The sequence below is a fragment of the Mytilus trossulus genome, chromosome 2 (genome assembly GCF_036588685.1).
Source record: "Mytilus trossulus isolate FHL-02 chromosome 2, PNRI_Mtr1.1.1.hap1, whole genome shotgun sequence".
NCBI classification, from domain to species: domain Eukaryota; kingdom Metazoa; phylum Mollusca; class Bivalvia; order Mytilida; family Mytilidae; genus Mytilus; species Mytilus trossulus.
In genome coordinates, this window is record NC_086374.1 from 21,447,558 (window position 1) to 21,475,144 (window position 27,587).

General features: G+C 31.2%; 2 protein-coding genes across 8 annotated transcripts in view; both read left to right on the top strand.

The window, feature by feature from the left end:
* The window catches only part of LOC134706722 (microtubule-associated protein 2-like), a 102,937-nt gene extending 80,011 nt beyond the window's left edge, over positions 1–22,926 (top strand). For 5 of the 6 annotated variants that reach the window (XM_063565911.1, XM_063565917.1, XM_063565913.1 and 2 more), the window contains one exon: positions 20,164–22,926. In XM_063565911.1, the coding sequence (XP_063421981.1) occupies positions 20,164–20,286 (123 nt within the window). In that variant the 3' untranslated portion in view covers positions 20,287–22,926. Of the gene's footprint in view, positions 1–16,049; positions 16,092–20,163 lie in introns of all 6 variants that reach the window. The other variant, XM_063565914.1, reaches the window with a different exon arrangement.
* On the top strand, positions 9,648–13,287 carry LOC134706724 (uncharacterized). Of its 2 annotated transcripts, none has more exons than XM_063565918.1 (2): positions 9,648–11,770; positions 12,948–13,287. In XM_063565918.1, the coding sequence occupies exons 1-2, from the start codon at positions 10,465–10,467 to the stop codon at positions 13,043–13,045; spliced, it is 1,404 nt and encodes a 467-aa protein (XP_063421988.1). In that variant the 5' UTR covers positions 9,648–10,464; the 3' UTR covers positions 13,046–13,287. The 2 variants fall into 2 exon arrangements, with proteins under 2 accessions (XP_063421988.1, XP_063421989.1); XM_063565919.1 differs by having other exon boundaries at positions 9,649–11,770; positions 12,944–13,287.
* Positions 22,927–27,587: the final 4,661 nt, after the last annotated feature.

Below are 27,587 nucleotides of genomic sequence, written 5' to 3' on the forward strand. Positions count from 1 at the left end.
GGATTTTTAATTTTGACAATTATTTGATAATGTGGGGAAAACATTAACAACTTTGATTAGTGAATAACTCTGATTCAAATTGACATTATAATATAAACAGTATCTTGTTAAGGAATAAAGGAAAATCGGTAGGTATTGAAAGCTATTTATCCAATGGATTGTTACGAACAATAAGTGTCCAAAGTGAAAGTCTGATTAAATTACATGGAAGTGTGTTGGTATCTACCTGGACTAATATACTCGGCTCACCTGTATAGTATTGCCTTTTGACACGTGGGATAAATCAATCAGTCTCAGCTACTTTATAAAGAGTATTAACTTTTATCTTATAAGCATGAACTTGATTTACTGCATTAAAACAGATCAAATGATTTGAATTTAACAAGTGACTGTGTGGAAAATTTAAATTTTAACATGCTATATTGAAACGTTTAATTACATAATTTGAGCTGTTTGTGAAAAACTGAGATGTTTTGAATTTCAAGGATTTAAAAGAAATATGGAGTATTCCTAGCTAAGACAAGACTTGTTTTGATTTTGATGATAGACTATTTAGTTATAATTCTCTGACTTTACATCATGACCGAACATTATGAGGATTCACCAAGATACGATACACTTTCTCCCGTTGCAGAAGCAAAGAACAAATATTTTTCAAATCTTACTTCAAACAAGGATGAAGGGATGTACAAACCAACAGTACTATATGTTCCAAACCGTACAGCTTTCCGTGGAAAATATCCAGTTATGTCCGTTCAGCAGAAGAAAAATGGACGATACGTTGTAGTGGAGCAAAAACCAATTCATACTGTATGTGCCCCTGAAAACCCAGAGCTTCAAAGGATCAGAGAGAAAGAGTTACAATACATTGGTCCTGACGGGGAAATCAAATATAAATATTTGAAACCTGCATGGAAATTCTCTAAGAAGGGGAGTTACATTGAGAGGTCATTTAACCGTGAATTCCATGAGCCATATTTACCTCCCCTTAGTGATAAAAGAGGGTATGCAGAGGTCAAGTCCAAAGTAGGAACTTTTGCAAACTTTGATCATGCCCCAGCTGGAGGAAATAGGAAAATTCCTACGTTTAAGGTAAAGTGGCATGCAGAGCCAAAAATTGATTCATTTGACAGGAAAAGCAAGAGCTATCCAAATTCTGATATAGGAAGTGCAAGGACCTCTCACTCTGACCCTTACGGTTTACAACTGAGTTCAAAGCCTCATTATGGTGCCAAAGGGGACAGTGTTTCATTCGGAAGTTATCATTATAACACCCCTTCAGTAGTACATGAGATTCCATCAGCTCGTACTTTGGAGGCAGAAGCAAAGGTTGGTTCCCTAGACAATATAAACTATAAACCACGAGGTGGAAAAACTCATATTAAAATGCAGTTCCCAACAAACTGGAAAGCAGAAGCTAAGGTAGACTCCTTGGAAAAGATCTTCCATAATCCTGCTGGTGGGGAGGTTACCATTATAGATATGAAACCAAAATGGAAAGCACTACCAAAAATACAGTCACATAATTACCACTACAAGCAACATAAAGGAGAATTCCAAGTTCCACATTTTGAAGCTGACTGGAAAAACTCAACTGGACCCAAGGTGCACACTTTGGAAAACATAGACTATACTCCTAGAACAAACAATAATAAAATCTATCAGCAGAAACTTAAATGGAAAAGGGAATCAAAAATCAAACAAATCTGGAAAACAAAATATCCCTACGATGACCCGTATGACCCAACATACGATGAGGATAAGGTCATAGAGGAAAGAATAAGGCAAATGTTAGAAACTGATTCCCGACATACATCAAGATTTTCAGAATATTAAATTGTTTGATTTGAAACATTTTTCAAAGATTGATCTCATTTTTATGTTGAGGATAAAGGATAGCATATACATTGCCATTATATGGTGTATGTCTTACAGAAAGTAAGCCACTGTCATTATCATTTTATATTAAGTTTATTAACCTAATTCACTTGATTAAAGTTTCATTTTAAAGTTCAGTTATCAAATGGTAAATTGTCAACATGAAAAATCCTGGTCAAACAATTCATGTAGGAGGGTATTTTCATTGTAACATATAGGTCACTGTGATCCAACAGTTCACACTTCATTGACCTGTAGGCTGTACTTGGGGTTTTTTAAATAGAGAAGAAGAATTTGCTTACAGTCATGTTACTTACTGAGCATGGGGGTTCCAAAAACCTACATCAGGATTCACTTTTAAATGTATAAATATGTATTTAATGCAATAATTGGTAAATATCAATATAAATCCCTAAAATATTATTATTATGACTAATTTTTTGTTTTATTCTTTTTTTATGGTGAAATTAAGTGTTTGGTCTGTAACAATTTTGATATGAATACAAGGAGATAAGATTGACTTGGTGATTTTCTGCAGACAGTTGAGACATATCTCTGTGTCAACACTATTTATTTATACTATTTTGATATCATTATTCTTGTCAGATTATGAATAAAATATTTATGTTTATGATTTGTTTGCTAATCTTATATACTTATAGTTCCACAGTTGTGCAGTGCTATTTATGGATTATGGCATTATTTTTGTCATCTTTGGAAACTATAATCTTGTTTGGCATAAATTTCAACTCTGCATTTGAATTAAAACAAGGATTTGATCTCACTTGATTCCTGTTACCAAAATTGTCTAATACTCTATAAAGTCAGGGGCATTGCTAGACCGAAATGATGTGCGAACTCATCTACTGCGAAAAAAAATTGGACCATTTTATGCAGAAAAACATTTTATACTTTCAGTCATAGGAGAGTAATAACAAACAGCACCAATTTTTCTGCATCAGATGTGCATTTTGACAATCAATGTGACTTTACCCCTGCCTCCTCAGTCAAGGTCTAATGACTTTATTACTTTTGCTTAGTTTACATGTATTAGGTGTAATAAGTTCAGTTTTAAGAGAACCATTCATGTTAATTAAGTCAATGATATTTGGTATGCAAATGTATTGGCATTTGCAAGTCTCATTTCCATAGAGATTTATTTATTATCATATGTTCAGTGGTTATACAGTTTAGTTTTGTGTTTTGGCCTGTTTTTCTTATACTGCGTACACAATAAGTCTACCATATTTGGTGTATGGAATGATTGTAAGGTATACACAACAAGTGGGCAGGTGTCATCTGACCTTGACCTTATTTTCATGGTCCAGTGGTAAAAGTGATCTCAGTTTTTGAGTTTTTGTCTTTTTCTAAAACTATATGCAATAGGTCAACTATATTTGGTGTATGGAAATATTTTATGATCTATATGTCAGTTGCACTGGTTTTATTTGACCTTGGTTCATTACTCAGTGTTAAGTTTTTGTTATGGCCCATTTATGGGCGTTATGTTTTCTGGTCTGTTCGTCCTTCTGTTCGTCCGTTCGGTGATTTGTCCTGTTTCAGGTTAAAGTTTTTGGTCAAGGTAGTTTTTGATGAAGTTGAAGTCCAATCAACTTGAAACTTAGTACACATGTTCCCTATGATATGATCTTTCTAATTTTAATGCTAGATTAGAGATTTTCCCCCATTTTTACATCCACTGAACATAGAAAATGATAGTGCTGAAGGGGCATCCATAAACTAGGGACACATTCTTGTTTTTGTTCTGGTTTTTTTAAAACTATAAGCAATAGTTCTACTATATTTGTTGTATTTAAGAATTGTTCACTGTTAAAACCTGCCTGGTATGGTTCATCTGACCTTGACCTTATTTTCATGGTTCATTGGTCAATGTTTAGTTTTTTTGGTTAATGAGTGGCAGTTGTAATAATCCTTTATATTTAGGACTATCAACATACTATTAATGATTAGTGAAGAATGCGAGACATTTCAGTGTGTACACTCTTGTTACAAATCAACAACTGTCATTAGATCCAAGCATCTTAAGTTGTAGCTTTTAAAACAGTTAAAATAATGGCCTTGGTAGGAGGAGGATTAGAACACTACTTTTTCATCTACTTTTCAGCTTACATGGCCCAAAAGAGCCAAGCAAGCTTTTCTCATCACTTGGCGTCCATTATTGTCATGATCCGTCGTCGTCTGTTAATTTTTACACAAATCTTCTCTGAAACTATCAGGCCAAATTTTACCAAACTTGTCCACAATCATCATTGGGGTATCTAGTTTAAAAAATGTGTCTGATGACCCTGCCCACCATACAAGATGGCCTACATTGCTAAATGTAGAACATAGGGGTAAAATGCAGATTTTGGCTTATATCTCTGAAACCAAAGCATTTATAGCAAATCTGACAGGAGGTGAAATTGTTTATTAGGTCAGCATCCATCTGTCCTGGAATTTTCAGATGAATCTAATAACTAGTTGTTCGGTTGCTGACCCTGAATCAGTAATTTTTTAAAAAAATGCATTTTTTCGGTTATATTATCTTGAATATTATTATAGATAGAGATAAACTGTAGACAGCAATAATGTTCAGCAAAGTAGAATCTACAAATAAATCAACATGACCCCTTCAGGAGTTATTGCCCTTTGTTGTCAATTTTTAACATTTTTCAGTAAATTTTTGTAATCTTTTACAAAAATCTTCTCCTCTGAAACTACTTAATAGACAAATTGAACCAAACTTGTCCACAATCATCATAAGGGCATCTTGTTAAACAAAATTGTCCAATGTCCCTGCTCGTGAACCAAGATGGCTGACATGGCTAAAAATAGTACATAGGGTAAAGTGCAGTTTTTGGCTCATATCTCTGAAACAAAGCATCTAGAGCAAATCTGATTACAACATTGATCATTAGGTCAAGGTCTAACTGCCCTGAAATTTTCAGAACAATTAGGCAACTAAATATTTTCCACTGTCACTACTGCAGGCCAAGTTTTTATAGATAAAGATTATTGTAAGCAGCAAGAATGTTCAGTAAAGTGTTAGATCTACAAACACATCACCATCACCAAAATACAATTTTTGTCATGAATCCATCTGTGTCCTATGCGTAATATGCACATAGACCAAGGTGAGTGACACAGGCTCTTTAGAGCTTCTAGTTTTCTTAATTTGAAGTATTTAGTTTTCTAGCAAAAATGATCTAATTATAAATATCCAAGAATTTGTATAGAATATACAGTTTTTTGATTTATCCAAAGCATATAATTTTGTGTTACACTCTGTGCTTTGGATCTGTTGATAAATAGTTAATAAGCATTGATATTGTGGAATTAATTAAAAAAAAAAAAAGTTGGCCAAGAATTGTCAAGCCCCCTGACAGATTACTAAACCAATTCTCAATATAGGGTAAGAAACTCATAATTCCATAGTAGTTTAATCATGTTTATTTAAATTATCAAATTAGCACACTCAAAAACCAGATAAATCCTGATTTTAAAGCTGTAAAAACTCTAAACTTGGCCTGTAACCAAAAAATATCAAAAGAGAATTGATACCATGTCTTTTATTCAAATGTTTAATACTACAAAAGAATTAAAGAAAGTGAAATTATATCTCCTAGGTCAATATTGTTTTAATTCTACCAAATTTTATAAGTAGTTTTCATGCAAATTAAGTTATATTTATCTTATTATTGTGTAACAAAAGAACATTCAGAGCTGCCAATTTTTTTTTTACTTTCCACACATGAACTCTGCTTTTGTTCCTTCAGAGTTTAAGAATTCAAAGATAGAAAGAACAACAGTTCCGACGAAAAGGAAAGCATGATATGTGAAAGCAGTTAAACAGTCTTTTATGGGTCATGACTTTAGGCCATTTATAGTTTAATATATGGTACTAGTTTTTACTCATTAAATGTTGTACAGTGTCTTGTGATTGTTTATATCTATTATCAGTCGGTCTTTGGGTTATAGTTATTTCAATTTTTTACAGTCATACCACATAGTCCAAATTATATATTATCATGACAGCTTTAGATAATGAAAAAGTTGAAAGCCCAAAAATTAATTAATTTTGTTATTTTGCCTCTTTTATGTCTATCTTTGGTTGTTTTCACTAATACATGTTCGTAACAAATTGAATGGCAACTGCTTTTTCATGAAAATGTTGAGGATAATTAAACTATAGAACTTAAGTTCATTTTTAATAGATAAAATTTGGATTACACCGTGGGATTTGTTACACAATATTACTCACATTCTGAAAATCAACTCAATATATGAAGGCATTTAGAAAAAAAAGTCTATATCAACTGTTATATTATTTCCACTAAATTTTCAAAAGTCCAAAGTATGTAATATTACCACAAATCAGCTGAGAGCCTGAACTTGAACTGTGACTCATCATAGTGGACTAAAATACTCAAATATCAGCTCAATATGTGAAGTTGTTTGGTAAAAAGTCTGTATAACAGGTCGTTGCTGATTGACAGAATGACTGAGAGATGGATAAGGGTAAAACTAAATGGCGTAAACCACCTTGTGGCGGGCCATACAATAGAAATACAGAAAACAAAGTAAAAAAACTATTTATTTGCCAAAAGTCAGATAGAAAAATAAACTTTATACTTGTATATTTTTTGTAAAATGAATATGATATAGGAATTGATTTCTGCAGTTTCAATTTTTAAACTTTAAGGAGTTTTTTATTAATACTGTTTCAAAATATTGAAAGTACCAAAGTTTTATTGATATCTTTTTAGAAAATTGATCTTGGTCTACCTTTTATTATTTTTTTAAGCTATGAATTAAAAATAAGAATTGTATATAACATGAAAAGTAAACAAATATTTGCTAGTTAAATTAACATAAAGCGAGAAGTTAAATGTTGTTAAGGATTTATTGGAATTTTAATTTACTGGATGTGGGCCATTGTTTTTAAAGTTGTTTTTATTTGATGTGGAACTCATGGAGGTCACTTAATCAATATGCCCAACAAAAGGGAGTCACAAGAAGTCAGCTAAGATACAAAACACTCAATGTAAAGCTACCAAATGTTTTGATGTAGATAGAATGATTATTTTCAAAGGTACCTTGATAGACTTTGTGTTGTTTAATCTTTATCTTTATATAAATGTTGTGTTTTGTATACTGCTGTTTGTCTTTTGGGTTGTTTTTCATTTTTTGCAAGTTTGTTTTTGCTATGATGTTGCCAGTTTGGTTTTTTGCCATGATGTTGCCAGTTTATTTTTTGCCATGCTGTTGCCAGGTTTGTTGTTTTCCATGATGTTGCCAGGTATTTTTTTGCCAAGATGTTTCCAGTTTGTTTTGCCATGATGTTGCCAGTTTGTTTTTTTGCCATGATATTGTCAGTTTGTTTTTGCCATGATGTTGCCAGTTAAATTTTTTGCCATGATGTTGCCAGTTTTTTTGTTTTGCCATGATGTTGCCAGTTTATTTTTGACTCATTAGTTTGAATACCCCTTTGGTATCTTTTGGGTCTTTTTTCCTCACTAAGAGGGTGGTCTAATAATGATAAAGCCTTTCATACAGTCTTTGATTCATTTATTCTTTAGTTCTCCAAGTAAAACTTTGAATGGTGCTTTTCCATCTGAGTCCAAAGAACATCATCCTGACAAACTTTTTACTCTATAATAACTTTCCTTGCTGTCAAAAGGTTCTGTGCAATAACTTATAAACAGTTCAACCAATTCTTTTCATATTTTAATATGTTGTTACTTATGACAAAAGGGAAGTAACTTTCAATACTCAGACAACTTTCACTATTACAGTTCAGGAGTTATGGTTCTTGATAGATTTGAAATAGATTTAAGTTGTTCCTGTGAAATGATTTATGAACAGTTAAACCAGCCTGAAAACTCCTTTACAATTCAGAATACCAGGTTTGCTGTCATCATTTCTTGTTGGATATATTCCTGAAAATTTAAAATCCTGTAAATTCTGAAATTATTGCTTGCATTTATCATTGCAATTTTTAAATAAAATTGAGAATGGAAATGGGAAACATGTTACAGAGACAACAACCTGACGAAAGAGCACACAACAACTGAAGGCCACCAATGGGTCTTCACTGCAGCAAGAAAATCATGCACCTGCTGTATAATCCTTATAATCCATTGTATTGTTGGTGTGTTTTTCCCCATCTGAGTGAAAGAGGATGTTCAATTTGACTATATACATCAACTGTTGTTGTTTGTGTGTTTGTAAGGAAGTTTTTTTTTTTACACCAAAATGACTAAATGGTGATGATAACTGGTCGTATAAACAGGATTGTTTATAACAGTTGTATGGGGGGATACGATATAAGGATGGAATTCCCAACAAATATAACAAACATGTTGATGACCCCCAACAAATGTACAGTTGAAAACTTTGATTAATGTTGTTTATAAGTCAGTAAATAATCCTTATTTACTTCCCAATGTCTGTTTAAGTACTGTTCTTCACACAGTCAATAAGTGATGACATATAATACAATATAGACCTGTAGATTGATATAGAGATGTATCTGGTTCAGTAGCTCTGTATATATTCTTTGTACTGAATTAAATGTCAAGAGATATCAATACACAATCTTTACATTCTTGTATGGTCTGTGATGTTCAAGGAGAAGTTTTAGAGGATTCTTAAGATGAGTATAACATTGGTAGATCCATTATAGGTTCCAAGGGATATTATAATCACTGATTATTCCCCTTGATAGGAGAAAATATTGCATAACAAATTGCCTCATTTCACCTATTTTGTACCTAAGATGTTCGATAGACTTTAAATATTAACAGTTGTACAGCTTGGTCTTTTGTTGCAAAATAAATATTTGAATTAAACTTTTTGCACTTCTTTGACTTACCTAAAAGCTTTTGAAATAAGAAAATATTTCGTTAAGAGAGTAGCCATCTTAGAAGTCAAAAAATGAATTGCTAGGAGAGGGCCTGATTCAGTATTACGTATTGCATACAAGTAACACTTGTGTAACTTTCTCATATTACATCATAACTTTAGCAATTGATTATGAACCACTTATTGGTTTAATTGTCCCATAAAAAGTTGAAACTCAGCTGTGTTTTTAAAACAGATATAGTTAAAAACAATAACATGAATAAATATCATGGCATTTATATAATATGAATAGAAATGGTTTTACAAGGCCATATTTAAGTTTTAAAACCCAGTTCCCTGAAATGGTTTTACAAGGCCATATTTAAGTTTTAAAACCCAGTTCCCTTTCTTAAAAAGTATTTGATAATAATAGTTTTGCTATCCCTGCTTCCCCCCCCTCCTTCACCCTCTCGATTTTTATTTTAAATTGACACGATTGAATTGATTAATCTTAATAAACAACAAGAGAAAGATCAATGAATATGTTTTAGTTTCCCTACTGTTATCATATGCATATGTAATGATGTATATATCATATTATAGGTGTAAAATATATTAATTTTAATATTTTACTTAACTTGCAAATTATGTTTATTCTAGACCCTGTGAAAAAGCTATCTATCTTACTGAAAGGAAATTAATATTTGATTTGGGTGCTGATCACTTGCGCATTTTTCCTTATATTTTGTATTCTATATAAATTGTATTTTAAATATGTAATTAAAGAATTTTAAACATTTTCATATATCTGAAATGAAAGTAGTGAACAAAAAATCCATTTAAAAAGAGAGCACATTGATCCTTTTTAAAGTATGAATTCTGAATTCTGTTACTTATTTTAGATTGGAAAATATTTCTGTTCCTAATACGGGGATATTTAATTTTGTCATATGTATTGCTTCAGGAAAGATTTAAACAAATTTGAACAAATAGATTAAGGCTTCAAGAAAAAGGATCTTTAAATCATCAGTTGAAATAGACCTCCATTTTGTATCTACTTATATCATTAGCTTGTATCGGTAGCTATTGTAGAGCGTATATAAATGAAATAGAAAATGTAATTGTTTAATGTGTTGATTAGCATTTAACTGGATTACCTGTACGTCACAGTTTAAATTGGCACCCAAGGAAGCATTTGATCGTTGACGATATTCTTAACAACCACAAATTGAAAGGAAATTCAAATTCAATAGTACATATTTTGTGTTAAAGGAATTTAAATTTAAACCAGTGACTCGGAAGAATTATCAATTGTTTAATAGTTTCTGGTCATTAATCATCTGGATAAAAAAGATAGAAATTGAAAGAGAACTTGTCATTATTCTAACGATATTGTTATATTGTGTGATACCATTTTTCTCTTTGGGATTGGATATCTTTGTCATTTTGGCCCTGACAACAGAAAAACAGAACTTGATTTTTTTTTGTGAGATTTCTTCTATTTTGACATTTTCCTTTGGAATTTTTGTTAAACAGATTGATGCAATTTAAATCTTTATTGTGTTGAAGTATTTTGACACATTTCCGTGGAACTGGTGATTGAATATTGACTGGTGACTGGATATTGAGTGGTGAATTCTTGAACTAAGGTGAAGGTAGGAAGGTGAAAGATTGAACTGAAAGTTTTCCTTTTTAAATAAAAAAGAGTAAATGAATTAAATAATATATAGGCCTATTAGAAATATGGCCATGAAAGTTGACAACAGTCCATATTACCAAAAACTGCCATCCATTGACCTTGGTTTTGAAGGCAGATCAAAGGTCAATTCTTTGGATAATGTGCAGTACCGACCAGGCGGAGGAAACAAGCAAATTATTAACCAGAAACTAAAATGGAATTCACAGGCCAAAGTAGGTTCCTTAGATGATCGTCATCTTCAATTAAAACGACCTCAGAGTTACCATAGTGATGGAACAAAAGATATTACTGCAATTAAATTTCCAAAAATATATCAAGATAGATTAAATTTTTCAAATGCAAGAAATGGATGGGAACACTTACAACATAATGAAGAGGGAACATACGCCATGGTGAAAAATAAAAAGTATTACGCCAAACCAAAGGTTGGATCTTTTGATAATGTTCATCATAGTCCAGGTGGAGGGGATGTCAAAATTCTCAGTGATCGTCTAGAATGGCAGGCCGGTGCAAAAGTAGGCTCGTTAAATAATGTCACTCATGAACCTGGTGGGGGACAAGTTATTATTCCCACAGAGAAAATTCAGTGGAATGCACAATCAAAAGTTGGATCTTTGGATAATCGTCATTTTCAGCCTCCTGGTGGAAATGTTCAAATACACAACGAAAAACTTAAATGGAAACCAAATTCTAAAGTAGATGCTAAAAATACAAATTATAGTCCTAAGGGTGGAGATGTAAAAATTGTCAGTGAAAAGTTGAAGTGGGAAACACATGCAAAAGTTGGATCCTTAGAAAATGCTGGCTATAAACCCAAAATTAATGATATAAATATAGTAAATGAGCGATTAAACTGGGAGGTCTCACCACGTATAGGATCGTTAGACAATGTTTACCATACCCCCGGAGGAGGTAATGTGACAGTAAGAGGTGAACGTCTTCAGTGGCAAGGAAATCCAAAAGTAGGCTCTATGGACAATGTCCATCATGTCCCTGGTGGGGGTGATAAACATATTATTAGTGAGACACCTCATTGGGATGCCAGACCTAAGATTGGATCATTGGCAATCGCAAAGACATACAAACCAGGCGGTGGAAATATTCAGATCGTTAACGAAACTCCCAGATGGCAAGCACATCCAAAAATAGATTCTCTCGGCAATGTAACACATCGTGCAGGAGGAGGAAACGTACAAATTGTGGACAATTCTCTAGAATGGAATACATCAGCAAAAGTGGGATCACTAGATAATGTGGCTCATCATGCAGGCGGAGGATCCTTAAAAATACCGATGAAAATTTGGCCCTATCCCAAAGGCAGTATGGATGAACTTCCCTCTCCAGTAACAGGTGAACGTCATAGTTTAAACTGTAGACACTGTCGATCAAGACAACAAACACAATGGTCTAGGTGGTCAATGAAATCATTGGGTAGTGGTCAAACTTTAGGGAAGTCTCAAAGTTCAATACGACCAACCTCTATTCCATAAGATCGTAAGTCAGAGCTTGCGAATTATGACTAACAGGCATGGTTGTTATATTTTGGCTTTCTAAGGTTCAGGTTAACTACTGAGAGGGAGAAAGTTAGGGGTTAATTTCATAGTTTCCTTTCCTGTTTATGGAATTAACTCTTTTATTAAGAAATCAAACCAGAGAGGGAATGAAAGATAGATTTTGTAAATACGGCTAAGATTCAAAATTTTGAAAATACCTCACTAAGGTCAGAAATCTTCTAAAACAACTAAAATTAGAAAAATTGTAAATACCACCAAGATTCTTAATTTTGTAAATTTGACTTCAGATTCTTATTTTGATAATACAACTGAAATTCTTCCAACCTAAGTCAAAGCTGGTCATGTTTAATAAGTCTTTTATGACATCTTTTTTATGTACATCTTCTTAACTATTATACATCCAAGACAATTTTTCAGCCAAATGGTTCCTATTGATGGTGTTCAGAAGTGTTACTTTAAAAAGTCTTGTTTAGTCTATAGGGCCACACATGGAATCAATTGATCTGTTTTTTCTCCCTCTCATTAGCAGTTAATGAAATTTGAAGTATATTCATAATATCTAATATATTGGAGTGATACTGGAATTTTTTTAACAAGTTGATAATCTAATTAATTTTTTAAAGGACCTATAGACATCTGTCGGATAATTGTCTCATAGCCTATCATACCATATCTCAGTAATTTATAATTTATAAATTTAATTCAAATTTATAAGTATATGTCAAACATTTTATGGATTTAAAAGATTTTTAAAAGATTTTGTAAGTATTATGATATCTATGAGAGCTCAGGGTAGTACTGACTGGACTCAATTATCCCTCTAACAAACCTAGATTTTCATTATGTAGTTTTTGTTGTACCTTAATTGGCATAGTTTGCCATAAAGGTATATATATAAACAAAAACATCACTGAAGGCAGATTGTCAGATGATAATTTGATTTTTGCTCCATTTACCACACTCCTAAGGTTCAAATCATGAGTATTTTTTTATTTTTTTCCTTTTAAAGCCAGGTCAAACAAGAACTCACCAAGAGGCATGTATTTCAATTTTTTATGTATATTTTTTGATAGCTCAGTCTCAGTCACTGCCAGAAAATAATGTATTATAGAGAACAAACACCAAAAGAACAACTTGTTTTAGTCCCTTGGTCAACAATGGAAATCTGACCACAACTCTTTATAATTGTATCATGTAAGACATTATACATTGCTTACTTAACCAAACTAAAATGTGAAAACACCCTGTTTTGTAAGTTTGATATATTTTTATTTCACAGATTGGCTTATATATAATTGTAAAGAAGTTAAGAACACAAAAATATTTTGTCTAAAATGTCTGTTACTGAGGCCAAATTACGTTCCTAAAAATAAACTGATTGTTGCTAAAATCTTATTTATGAACAGATTTTTTTCAATTGTAAGACTTTTATTCTCTTTCATGAGATCTATATGGCCAAGTTACATTCATGCAATTTCATTTTTTTTTTGTAAATGTATGAGTTGTTCTTTTGATGTGATGTTTTCACTGAAAATTCAATTTCACCATTTCACAAATTTTTAATTTTTTTTATTCACATATAACTTAATATCACATTTTAAATTCACTTCTTCAATAGGGTAAAACTCCTGAGTTAGTTCAGCTTTTTTAAATTCCTTTAATCCTATATTTATCTGAAGACAAACTACTAAATTTTATTTTAAGCCATCTTTGTGGCTAAATTATTACTAATTGCACTATAGAAAATTGCCTATCATGCTAGCTTTCTTGGTGTATGTCATTTTTTTACCATCTAAATTTCATATTACTTTCTCTTAAACCTTTCTTACACATTATTAATAAGAAGGTATAGATGAAAAAAGTGTAAAAAAAAGGCTCAACTATTCAAGTAGCCAACTTTGCAGGTTTTATGCTAGACTCAATGTATATGGTTATATAAATCTATCTATCTAAAATATTGTTCAGAAATAATTACTTTACATTTATATATGAGTTGGTCTATCATATATTATTTGAACATTTACAAAAATTAAAAGTGGTACATTTAAAACGTCTAAGCTTTAACTAAATATGTATGTAGCTTCATAAGGAGGGGGGCCCAAACTAGGCAATGTTAGTAGTGGGACTTTAAACCTTCTATGCTAATAATAATTTACCATACATTTAGCTTCATATAAGGGGGAGAGAGTCTGAGACTTCTCCATAACTCCAAGTATGGATCTCTCTGTATTTGTAAATTAAAAAAATGATAATATTAAATAATTTTCTAATACAACTTGTATAAATAGAGTAAAATTCTGTCAAGGATCTTTGAACCTTTAAATGGAGATGTATAATATTAACTCTTTACTATACACCACTGGTTATAACATTTGATTATACATTGGTAACTTTTTGTTATTTGACGAGTTTTATAAAGTCACTCATATATATTCATGCTGGAACATTCATTTCAATGTAATATTGGTGCAAAGTAGGTGAGACATATCTCATATCTCTTATGTTGACAGATTACAGTTAAAGAGAGCATTTAAATTCATTGAAATGTGTGTATTGCATGCTTTTAGCCAAAATAAATTCTATAATGTAATCCTCAAAGTATACAAACACCATTCTGGTAATAAGTTTTATATCAATGCATAGTTACCTTATTTATTTATACTAATAATATTTATATTACTTTAAAAAGATATAAATTCTTTAACTTATTTGGGTGTAAATAATATAGGCACTTTGAGGGAAAGATAATCTTTAGACACAACACTTTGAACAAAACGAAGTTAGTAGTTTGGAAATAATTTTAGTTACTACAAACATGAATTAGAAATTTAAAATAATTTTTATTAAAACATAATAAGGTTTAAAGTATTATTTTTGAAGTTTGACTCCTCATATTTGACATGTGCTTTACATGATCCGTGACAAGGATATTCAGTTCAATGTAATTTATAGATCATGTTCTTTTATTGTAATTGGTCCCTTTAAACATTTTAAAAGGATATTACAAATACAATAAAAAAATCTATTTTTTCTGATCGATTTAATCATTATATTTAACAGCCATGTCACTCAAATCAGCATAATAACCTTCAAGAATCTAAATAAGAAAATCATTTTCTTGTCTATATAAAAGTATTTTTCTTCCTTAAGGTTTCTATATATTACTATGTGTCAATTGTTATCAGCTAGTATATAAGAATATGCATTTGCAATGCATTATGACAAATAAAGGCCTAATAGTTGTTTTGTACCTGGGGCTTTGATTGGCATAATGTTGTAAATGACATAACCCAAGTCTGACAATAAATTATTTAAAAAATGAAGGTTCTCTTAAATTAAAAGCCCTCTTTAAATAAAACCTCAATCACACTGTACGGTGTTTAAATAATGTTTTGACTGATGAAACAAAATATCTGATCTGAAGAAGAAAATAAACAAAAATATCATATTTAACAAAAAAAATTTTGAAAGCCAGTGTTACTAGGGTAGATAATTGCAAAACTTCCTGGGGAAAACACAAATGGTCCTTTTAGAGTTAGGATTGCAAGCATTACAAATCAGGGCTTGTAAACCTTCTCCACTGCCTTAACCATAAAATATTATACACAATGCAATTGACCTACTGAAAATTTCTCAAAGAACCTGTTAGAAAAATCCTTAAATGGTAACAACTGCCACCAAACATTTGAGGAAAAATCATTTGTGATCCATTTTAACAATTTTGGTTTATTTTTTTAAGTGTCACCATCATTACAGAAAGCATGGAACTTGATCAAAACCCTTATGAGTCAACAGTTATTTGGGGAAAAGTTCCCATATTAATTACCTTTGATTATTACTGTTGCTAACCAAGACTGAATATACTTGGTCACATTTTCTCTTTTAAATCAGAAATCAGAAAAAAAAACTCTTGACATTCTATAGGTACCAAACTTTTGAAAAAAATAGTGTGTTGTAATTTTGTCTTTATGTTGTCATGAGAACAAAGTATATTTTTGAAATATTTAAACTTTGAATACTGCTTGACTCTTTCCAAAGACATTTTGGATGGTCGACTAATAATTTATACTCGTAACTAAACTTTGTACTAATTATAATTTGACTTTTACTAACAGGAAGGAGTCGGAACCCGAGCAGGTCGTCCGGGGTAGTTAGAAGTAAGTTTCTTTGTTTGTTGCTATGGAATAATAGATTGATAAGAATTTCACAGATTTTTGCCTTATGCACATGTAGATATTGTATCCCCTGTTTGAATACACATGGAATGGAATATATCCTTTCACATTGGCAATTTTGGGTGACTTTTTCTTATTTCCTTCATCTTTCATTCTTTGGTTATCACATATTATCACTTTGTTTTTCTCCTCCTTCTTTCACACAGGGTAAACACTAGCTTGTCTGAATGACAAATGAAAATGGTGAATATTTTTTCATCTGAAGATTTAATGGAAAATGTTCCTTTATCTTGGTTACTAGTTTCTATTTGCATTAGAATGCAAAACAGAACTGCTTTATCATAGAATTAAGGAATTTCCAACAATGCTTGCTTGTTTAATATTTTCAGCATACTTCATGTACTAATGTTGATAACAAGTTTAGATGTCTCCTAAACAGTTTTCTCAAACAGTACACACTGGACTGATAATTTCATTACAAACATTTATTACTCTTTTGAATTTGAAATATTAGATTTTGTTTTATTTCAATATTTTCAGGACAGAATAGGCGTGTAATTGATTTTTCTGCCAATGTACTTATAGTTCACTGAAAGATAATATAAGGTTTGAAATACAAAAAAAAAAATTCATTGTAAATGTAGACATTTTAGAACTATTAATTTCAATTGTTGTAAAGCTAGATTCTTCAAAGTATATATTGAACATAGTTGGATTTTGTCAATTTGATAGTTCATTATAGACCAATAGATCATTATATACCAAATATTGGCTAGGCAATATTTTAGAACCATTATTTAACAATGTATAGATATTTTCTTTCTGAAAGTGAATAAAATTAAGAAATAATAATTGATTATATGAAACATCAAGCTTTTTTAGTTCACCTGGTCCGAAGGGCCAAGTGAGCTTTTCTCATCACTTGGCGTCCGGCGTCCGGCGTCGTCCTGCGTCCGTCGTCGTTAACTTTTACAAAAATCTTCTCCTCTGAAACTGCTGGGCCAAATTACTCCAAACTTTACAATAATCATCATTGGGGTATCTAGTTTAAAAATTGTGTGGCGTGACCCCGCCAACTAACCAAGATGGCCGCCAAGGCTAAAAATAGAACATAGGGGTAAAATGCAGTTTTTGGCTTATAACTCAAAAACAAAGCATTTAGAGCAAATCTGACAAGGGGTAAAAATGTTCATCAGGTCAAGATCTATCTGCCCTGAAATTTTCAGATGAATCAGACAACCCGTTGTTGGGTTGCTGCCCTAAATTGTTAATTTTAAGGAAATTTTGCTGTTTTAGGTTATTATCTTGAATATTATTATAGATAGAGACAAACTGTAAATAGCAATAATGTTCAGCAAAGTAAGATCTACAAAAAAGTTAACATATCCGAAATGGTCAAATGACCCCTTTAGGAGTTATTGCCCTTTATAGTCAATTTTTAACCATTTTTTGTAGATCTTAGTAATCTTTTACAAAAATCTTCTCCTCTGAAACAACTTCGCCAAATTAAACCAACCTTGGCCACAACAATCATTGGGGTATTTTGTTTAAAAAATGTGTGGCGTGACCCCGCCAACCAACCAAGATGGCCGCCACAACTAAAAATAGAACATAGGGGTAAAATGCAGTTTTTGGCTTATTACTCAAAAACCAAAGCATTTAGAGCAAATCTGACAGTGGTAAAATTATTCATCAGGTCAATATCTTTCTGCCCTGAATTTTTCAGGTGAATTGGACAACCCGTTGTTGGGTTGCTGCCCCTGAATTGGCAATTTCAAGGAAATTTTGCTGTTTTTGGTTATTATCTTGAATATTATTATAGATAGAGATAAACTGTAAACATCAATAATGTTAAGCAAAGTAAGATCTACAAATAAGTTAACAGGACCGAAATGGTCAGTTGACCCCTTAAGGAGTTATTGCCCTTTATAGTGAATTTTTAACCATTTTTTCGTAAATCTTAGTAATCTTATACAAAAATCTTCTCTGAAACTACTGGGCCAAGTTAATTATAGATAGAGATAATTGTAAGCAGCTAGAATGTTCAGTAAAGTAAGATGAACAAACACATCACCATCACCAAAACACAATTTTGTCATGAATCCATCTACGTTTTTTGTTTAATATTCACAAAAACCTAGGTGAGCGACACAGGCTCTTTAGAGCCTCTAGTTTTATATAGCCAGATTAAAGTTAACCATCGTATAAACAAATTGCTGTACTGAGTGAAAATAACCCCAGCAGAAGGCATCACATTCGTCCGTGTTGTCTATACTGCCTATATGTACATGGCTTTATTTAACTTATAACCAGAATCTATACAACCAGTTGGTCAAACAAATACATTAATCAACATTTATATACATGTATGATTGATTGAGGGTTTATATATATATATTTGATTGGGATAAACATTTATCCATGTATGTATCCATGAAGGATGCCTGAGGGTTCGGGAATTCCTTGCTACATTGAAGACTTGTTGGTGACCTTCTGCTGTTGTTTTTTCTATGGTTGGGTTGTTGTCTCTTTGACACATTCCTTATTTCCATTCTCAATTTTTTGAATGGAGTAAAACCTTTTAATACTGATTTCTGTGCACTCAAAGCTTGTGTTGTGTAGTTGTTTTAATGCAAGTACAAGTGTAGGCATCATATTCTTCTTTAAACTCGTGTACACAATTTACTCATTGTAAGAAAAATGGGAAAGATTCTTATCCCAGTGTCATTGAGTGTTACATTCAATTATTGGATCATGATAACCAATGAAATAAATCAAAAAGTAAATTCTGTAAATTGGTTTGAAAGGCTTCTTTTGAATCCCCCTTTTGTCGATGGAACACTTTAGCATAGACTGATTTAAAGTGGTAAAATAAAAAATCTAGCCAATTGGCTTAGGCAAAAAGTAAGCTTTAATTGTTGCTATGAGAATATGTATAAACTTATATATATAATTGATTGCGAGTTCAATCCCTGCTGGTGCAGGTGCAATTGACTCCAATCTTAATTGACTAGGATTGTCTGTTTTCCTATCGAAGGTTGTGGTTTTCTCAGGGCTCACTGGCTTCCTCCACCAATAAAAATTGGCTGCCAGGAAGTAGCAAAAAAGCTGTTCTTACAGGTGGTGTTAAAAACACAATTAAATCAAAATCAAATATATAATTGATGTTAAAAGCTGGGTAATTGACTTAATCAAAAGAAAGTAGTTTTGATAGCCACAGGAAAAAATGGATAAGGTAAGCAGTTTCTCCACAGTTGTTTCAGCATGTAGGTAGTATAGGAGTTGCTTGAAATGATCTTCACTGTAAATGAAGATTGAGGGAATTAAAACCTGGTATATTTAAGTTCACAGTAAAAGTTCATTTGCATAAGTTGATCGAGGTATAAAAACATTTTTTATACTTATATACAAGTTGACAGTATTGATTCGGTAGTGGTCCAGATTTTATTTTGAACTTCTGTTACTCAAGAGTACCTGCTACAAATGTATTATAATTATATACCATAATTGTATATATAATAATTGACATTGTATATTTCCATGTTTACCATCTTGATAACATACTAGATGTCATTGTCAATTCTCTTCTGTTACCTATCATTTTACTTATGTTTGGAACTTAAGTTAAAACAAAGTATATTAATTGAAACAGAATATTTCATTGGCTATTGAAATGCAGGCAGTGGAAACAATCTTTTGTTTTAGGATATGTTGGATTACACTGATTAAATATGTAATAATGTAATTGGTCCTAATTTCAGATAGATTTATTGTTTACATGTATCAATTTGCATTTTGGCAAAAATATTAATATTTTTTTTTTTATTTGGTAAAATTTTAAGATTCTGATCACTTGAGATCAAAGTCAAAAGGACATAACATTATCAGCTTTTAATTATTGGAAAATATTATGAAGGATTTAGATCACACAGTCAAGAGTTTTCTAATTTTAGTTGATAATTAAATGATAAAAAACAGGAATGTATGCTTCATATAATAATTTTTTAATATCAAACTTTTTTGTAGATACATGTACTTATCATTTTTGTTTCAGATTGATACTCAGAAATTGACATTTAAAGAAACAGCAAAACCTCGAACAGATACTGGAGTTGCTCCTGGGAAATCTAGACCAGACAGTGGAATAGAATGTGAGAAAACAGAAGCCTCTGTTTAAAGACAAACTCTTCTCTTTTTAATTTCATTGTTTTATTTCAATTAATACACGAGTTATTCCCCTTCTATTACAAATAGGAGAGAAATATATCTGTGTGCTATTGTTTCGAGAGGGAATTTAAAACTGAGTTTGAGTGAGCATCTGGGTAATTTAAGAACAAAAGAATTTAAATGAAAAAAAAATTAGTCTAGTTATTAAATTTCCTTTTCATACATAATCAAAATAAGGGGGGCTAGAGGAATTCAACCCTATTTGTAGTGATGGAAACTTTTTCTAATTTCTTAGGGAGTAATTGAATTTTCTTTCCTATGAAGTAATATATAATTTTACATTATTCCTCTAGCCACCTCTTAAATCATAACTTTGTTTCAATGATGTTATTTTTTTGTAATTTTCCAAAAGCTGCCATAGTGATTCTTGACACAAAGCTAGTTATCACCTTTACATATACGTAGCACAGTATACTCATAGAAAAACAATGTAGTCTATTTAAGTAAAAAAATAATATTTGCAGCACGATACAAAAAAATCAGACTCAAATTAAAGAAATTTTGTAAATTTGCACAGATTTTAAACAATATTTTAAGTCACAGAAATGATCTAAAACTGATATTGAAACAAAATCATTGCAGTCATCAATAAATAGCATTCAACTAGAACCACCGACTTAATGAGTAAATTTTGCACAATAATTGCAGTTAGCTCCCTTTCACATTTTTGTATTGTATAATTCCTTGCCAGGTTTTAATATGTATAATATTATCTGTCATGAAATTGTAAAATATTGATCTTTGTACCATGTGATGGTCAAAATAAGGATAAAAAAACCCAGAATTATTAGTATCATATTTGACCATTCATAAAAGCCTCATTAAAACCTAAGTTTAGATGAAATTTACAGCTCAAATATTAGAGTGTGTACTTTTAGCAAAAAATTAACTTCATTTGTCTGTTAGGTGACACACCTATTTTTTAAAGGCTGTTACAGTTAAAAGAATGGAAATGACAAAAATGATTTACAGTCATCTTTTTCATGCTTGTCCCACCATTTGCAGGTTCTGTTGGTTGGACCCCCTTCTTTTTTTAAGATCAATTCAATTGCATGGGGACATATGGTTGGAACCCCTCCCTTTTTTAAAATGGCCCTGATTTGATTGGCTAATGTTAGACTTTAAATGAGTAGTTTATGAAAGCAATTTCACTTTTAGTAGAATTCAGTTTCTTATTCTTTGTAATCACACAATTATAAACTGTAAAGATTTTAAGTTTAAATTGAGTGTCAGAATGAGATTTTTTATTAATGGTACCTTGGGAGAAGATGAGAATTCTTGCACTGGATAAATCAAAAGTATATTGTCAGTTTTGGAATGGCATGATATTTATCAGCACTATTATTTTTTCTGTGCACAACTTTTTAGTATTCTAGACCTAACAATGCATATTATTGGTCTCTATCTTGACGTGATAATGGTTTGACTATTTTATTTATCATGAAAAGGGAGACAACTTATTTTAATTACAGTTTTCCTATCATATCATTTTTAAAATGTATCATAATCATAAAATTACTGTAATTTCATAATGTGTATTATGCCAATATTGTTAAAAAAAATACATAATTTAAGCGTATTTTTGCAAATGATGAACCACCCAAAAAAAATTATAATACAAATACTACAAAAATAGTGCTTTCTTGATTATTGTACGATATTATGTAGTCAATGTAAATTTCATGTTTTCATTGAATTATTGATATATATATGTAAAGTGCTTTAGGTGAAATAAAAACCCTTAAATCTGATTAGATTAAAACAAAATATTTGAGAAAGTTTGAATTAAAAAGCCATATCCAGTGAGGTTATAATTTTTATTATGATGTGAATTTTTAATGCAGTTTTCGAGCCAAAATATTTGTTAACCTGTATGGAGAATTTCAACTGTTAAATTCTGTTGCATCGTTGCCTGTTTAGGTGATGATTTTTTTTATTATTGCTTCCATTACTGTATAACCATGTTAGAAGTGGAGTTATTATGTTATAATGTATGTGTCAAATATGGACTATAAAATACTTTTTATCAATACACAAGAAACAGAATGCCATTTAAGTTGATATCAAAATGTATATTTAATTTAAATAGAAAATAATAACAGTTCTATGTAAGATTGTACATTTTATAATTATTTAAGGTCAGTTTTATTACAGATTTAATTTCTTCATTAAAGATATCCTCAAGACACAAGTACATGTAGCAGACTGAATATTTCAGGATTTTTAAAATTTAAAAAAACTATCAACAATTTAACATTTATTCTAGAAAATCAATGATTATAAGCCAATCTTTTTCTGTTATTTTGAATTTGATATTGAAAATTAAAATTTATCAGTAGGATTTTATTAATTCTACTGTCACCAGTTTTGGTGTGAAATGGCTAATTTATTTTGAAATAAGTTTTATTTTGTTTTTCAGATTAAGACCCCACAAATGACAAATTCTAATAAGTATCGCACTATTGAAATATTTATAAACCAGTCCTTACTTGTGGACAATTTCAGTCTGCTTATAGCCAAAGATCTATATTTGTTGTCTACAATGCTTTTTATGATTAATCTTTCTGCAATAAAATCATCTGTCATTCTATATCGTTGTATTTTATCAGCTTTGTAAAAAGGCATGTATATTTCAGGGTTTTATTTAAACTAGAAGTTTTGTTAGTGCAGGTTTTATAGGTTGGATATGTAAAAAGGACATGTATATTTGAGGGATTAATTTAAATTGAAAGTTTTGTTACTGCAGGTTATAATGGTTGGAAATTAAAATTTTACTGATATTTATAAATGACCTCTGTGGTTGGACTTCATTATTCAGTTCAAGCACAATTTCATTTAAGAAAGGCAAAATGGCGCTGGTTTTCTACTATGAATGGAACAAATTGGTAATAAGTTCTCAAAGATATCAGGCTTATTATTTCCGAAGAACAGGTCCATAAAACGGTTCAATGAGACTGAGTAGCAAAAACAACATTCATTAAATAGTTATCAAAGGTACCAGGATTATATAATGTAGTACACATAGATAAGTAAAGGTACAAGTAGTAAATGAAAAGTAAAATCACAAAAATACTAAACTAAGAGGAAAATTCATTAGGAAAGTCTCTAATGAAATGCCAAAATCAAAGCTCAAACGAACAGACAACTGTCATATTTCTGACTTGGTACAGGCGTTTTCGTATGTTCGAAATTGTGGATTAAACCTTGTTTTATAGCTTGCTAAGCATTTCACTTGTATGACAGTCACAAACAATTCCAATATACTGACAACGATGTGTAAGCAAAACAAACAGACACAATAAATACATGTGAAAATGTAAAATGTAGGGGTACAGCTGTCAACATTCTTCTATTATCTTAATCCCTATAAAACGATCAAATATGTATATAAACATTTAACATGGCACAATGACACAATTACGGAAAGAGCCACGTCATGTGTAAAAAAGACACACAAAAAGGCATAAAGACGAAGCGTATTAGCAAAAATTAAAGACAAGAAAGCAACATGTATCATATAACAATAACACAATGACGGGATTTTAGTACAGAGCCACGTTAAATGGATTCAACCAAACTAAATTAAACAGTAAAAGTAATATCCATAAAGACAAATAGAAATGATATAATATTTTATCAAGATGATAAACAATGTCAGTAACCAGAATCTATACTGGAAGACCATCGTATATTATTTGTGAAGATTATTTATTTCCTGATAATAATATGAACAGGTATGTTTTCTACAACCATTGCTGCTTAATGTTAGACACAATTCATTCTGCTAGACCAAATCAATTTAGGAAACCTGTTTTGACAGCATGAACATCTGATTGAATACGGCTATCTATAACCTCCAAAAGTATTCATGCATCCTACCTACTTCAAAATAATTAAACAGTGAACGTTGTGATTAGTGATAAATGATAATCTTGACTCTTGACGGGGAAGGTCCTTAATTCCATTTGAAACATTTGAGGTACTTCATTGGTTAAATTGTTGTTCAAGATTCGTATCTGCAGATGTCGGATCTCTTCTGTGTACATATACAAGGGGTACAATCAAAATCACGTGGTGGATATACAAACACCGGAAGTTACAGTCGAACTCGCCGCTTGAAAGGTTAGTAGTTGCATTTTCTTGTTTATATCAATTAAATTTTGATTTATAAGTTGGCACACCGAATGTCGGATAGTATGTAGTTTTAAAATACACAATTGTTTTTGCTAGAAAGCGTGTAGTTATTGCAAACACTTCGACACAGTTCCAAATTTTCGACGGAAAACTGTGTCGAAGTGTTAGCATTAACTGCACGCTTTCCAGCAAGGATAATTGTGTATTTCAAAACTAGATAGTTTCCGACATTCGGTGCACTACCTTATTTATTAAATTTTATTGATATAAACAAGTAAATACGACTACTTACCTTTCAAGCGGTCTGTTCGACTGTTACTTCCGGTGTGTGTATATCCATCACGTGATTTTTATTGTACCCCTTGATATAATGTCCATCGACATTTCTTGCTCTGTTTCAAAACCAGTTTTGTAGTCCTCTAAATTGATGTTCTCAGATTAATTTATCGTTTTGCTGATTTGTGTTTGTCGTTCTCAAGTTTGCAACCTACACGTGACATCCTTGTACGAATCCGACGAACTGTTTTATGTTTATTTCTGCAAATGTACAAGTAAAACAAACCTTTGACGTTTGTATTCCAACTAACAGTTTTGCCAGACAGGGATTAATTGGATTTTTATTCGGCATAGCAAATTGGTTCCTTTAAAAGTCATCTGTTCCAATTTTGTCATCAAGTCAGTTTGGTTCAGTTAACAGGAACATTGCTTTCATACATGTGTCAAACAGAGTCAGTGCACGACTGCATTTGTTTCTTTGGCAAATATAAAATGGAAATTCTAGGTAAATCGATTTGTTTAACATTAGTTTCGTTCTCCTCATCAAGACAGCACCAGATTATCGCTCAAACTGTTTTTTTAGTCAATTTCTGGGTTTGTCACCAACTTAAAGTGTTTTTCCCCAGTATTCACCAAGTCGTTTTTCTGATGTTTAACATCTCATAAAAGACTTATTTGAAGAACAAATAAAATCGACACTACATAAACTTAGGTTCACTAACAAGAATTCTTGGACCGAAACGAGATGTCGGTATCTGACCAACTAGTCATATTTATTACATGGTCTAAGATCTCTAGATGGCAGTGTAATCGTCTGATCTGTACATTTACATTTAATTCATAATTATGACAATACCAGTGATGTTTCATCCTTTGGAACTAAAACACTGACACAACTTTTTTCGTTATCTTTTATCAGCATTCACATTATCTAAGTATTAAAATAGTCTAAACGCGTCCTATATTTATTATATCGTTCTGTAGTCTCTTGAACCGGTCTGCTTTTTCATTTTTGCCTAAGGAATCCAACCATTGTGATTAAAATCTATACGGGCTAGAAAAAAAAAGCTCTGTTCAATATCGTATCCCCCCCAACAACTTATGTACTTCCCTTCCATGTTAGGCAAGCAGCCTACTATACATTCGCTTACTTCCTTTACAATAATAAGCCAATGATAACCAGAAAAGGTGTCAAAGACAATGGGAAGACCGATCCATTTGCGATTCCAATTGTGCATTATGCTATAAGAAGATTCATACGAATAAATCCAACGTGTATGTGAATACCAAGATGCAGCACACTGTGTATGCATGTTACCTCAAGTTTCAAATGCCCTAATGCCTTTTCTGAATACTCTCATTGATCTAACATCGGTAAGTCAATTTACTTTTTGTATTGCCTTACTCTGTTGATAGAGTTTTGGACTATCTCATAATAGTGTAATGCTGATCAAACTGCCCACTGAAATTTTTCAAATGCAAATATGCAGGTTCTGGTATTTATCAAATCCTTGAAATAAGTTGTTAATTCAATTTCAATAAACTAGAAGTTGTAGATATATATATTAGTTTGTACTAGTCAATAAAACATAAAAAAAATTTATGATGTAAGCTGAAATTGCAAGTTCATTCTCAGTCCCTATCATGAACCCATACAACTATCGCATTTTTGATATTAATGTTAACTCCCTGACACAAACCGCTTTGTGTATTTTATCCCCCCTTGTTTTAGATTTATTGATAGATTTGTTGTTGTTGTTTAATTTAAAAAGTTTTAGCACACTAAAATATATTGTAGCGGTCATTTATCATTAAAGGAGAAAAAACAGGAGTCTCAGGGGAGAACCCTTCGTTTTAGAAGCCGTTACATTAATTTGTCACCAGTATAGAAAGTTGGAGGTTTAAACTATTTAAACAAAATAACAAAAATATCAAACTCCCAGAAAATTCAAAACGTAAAATCACTTATCAAATGGCAAAAATCAAACTGAGCTCCATCACATCAAACGAAATCAATGGAAAACAACTGCCAAAGATGGAATGCATTTAATTTAGTACTCCCGACGTGCGTGAGCCCTAGATAAAACTTATTATTAGGTTCTAATTAAATCAATTTGAAAACTGAAAGTTCCAGGACAGTTTTTTCATTATTACTGGAAATAATAGCCACATATACATTAATAAGTCCTTACTGGTTTCTTTTAAAGCGTAAGGTCCATAGTAGAAAGGTAAAAGAAAAAATGAAAATTGATTGTGAATTTTTGGCGGCTCACATCTTATTTTATTTTTGAATAACTATAATTAAAACTATAGATAATTGCATTATAAACAAATTAAGGTAGTATTTGATTTAACAATTTCTAAATTTTGTAAAGTTGAAATAGACAATTCTGTACAAACTACTGTTAATAAGCAATATTTAATTAAGAAAGTTTCACTGTAAAAACGCAAGTATCATTTTTACAAGTTGCATACAAAAGTTATATAAAAAAAATCTTCTTCTAAGGGAAACTCTTTTCTATATTAATACAATATTAGCTTAAGAATAGTTCTTTCCTGTATTATGAGATATGGAAGAATCAATTGAATTTTCGGCAAGTTATTTAAACTTCGATTATAAAACTGTTTATTATTTATTTCTATACTGAACATTCATATAGGATTCTCTATTCAATAATGATAACATTGATTCTTTTCACTAACTTCCATTTACAGTAAATGCATTCAAAGATTTCATCAAACCTTTGAAAGTTTGTACACATAAACATAAGCTAATATTGTATGTCTAATGTTCAAATTCATAAAATATCGATATTTGTTATATTAACTTGCAAAATCAAA

Excerpts from the sequence above, each read along its gene's own strand:
- LOC134706724 (XM_063565918.1), top strand. The coding sequence starts at position 10,465 with ATGGCCATGAAAGTTGACAACAGTCCATATTACCAAAAACTGCCATCC. Across the intron at positions 11,771-12,947 it reads ACTTCCCTCTCCAGTAACAG|GTCAAACAAGAACTCACCAA; the intron begins GTGAACGTCATA and ends TTTTAAAGCCAG.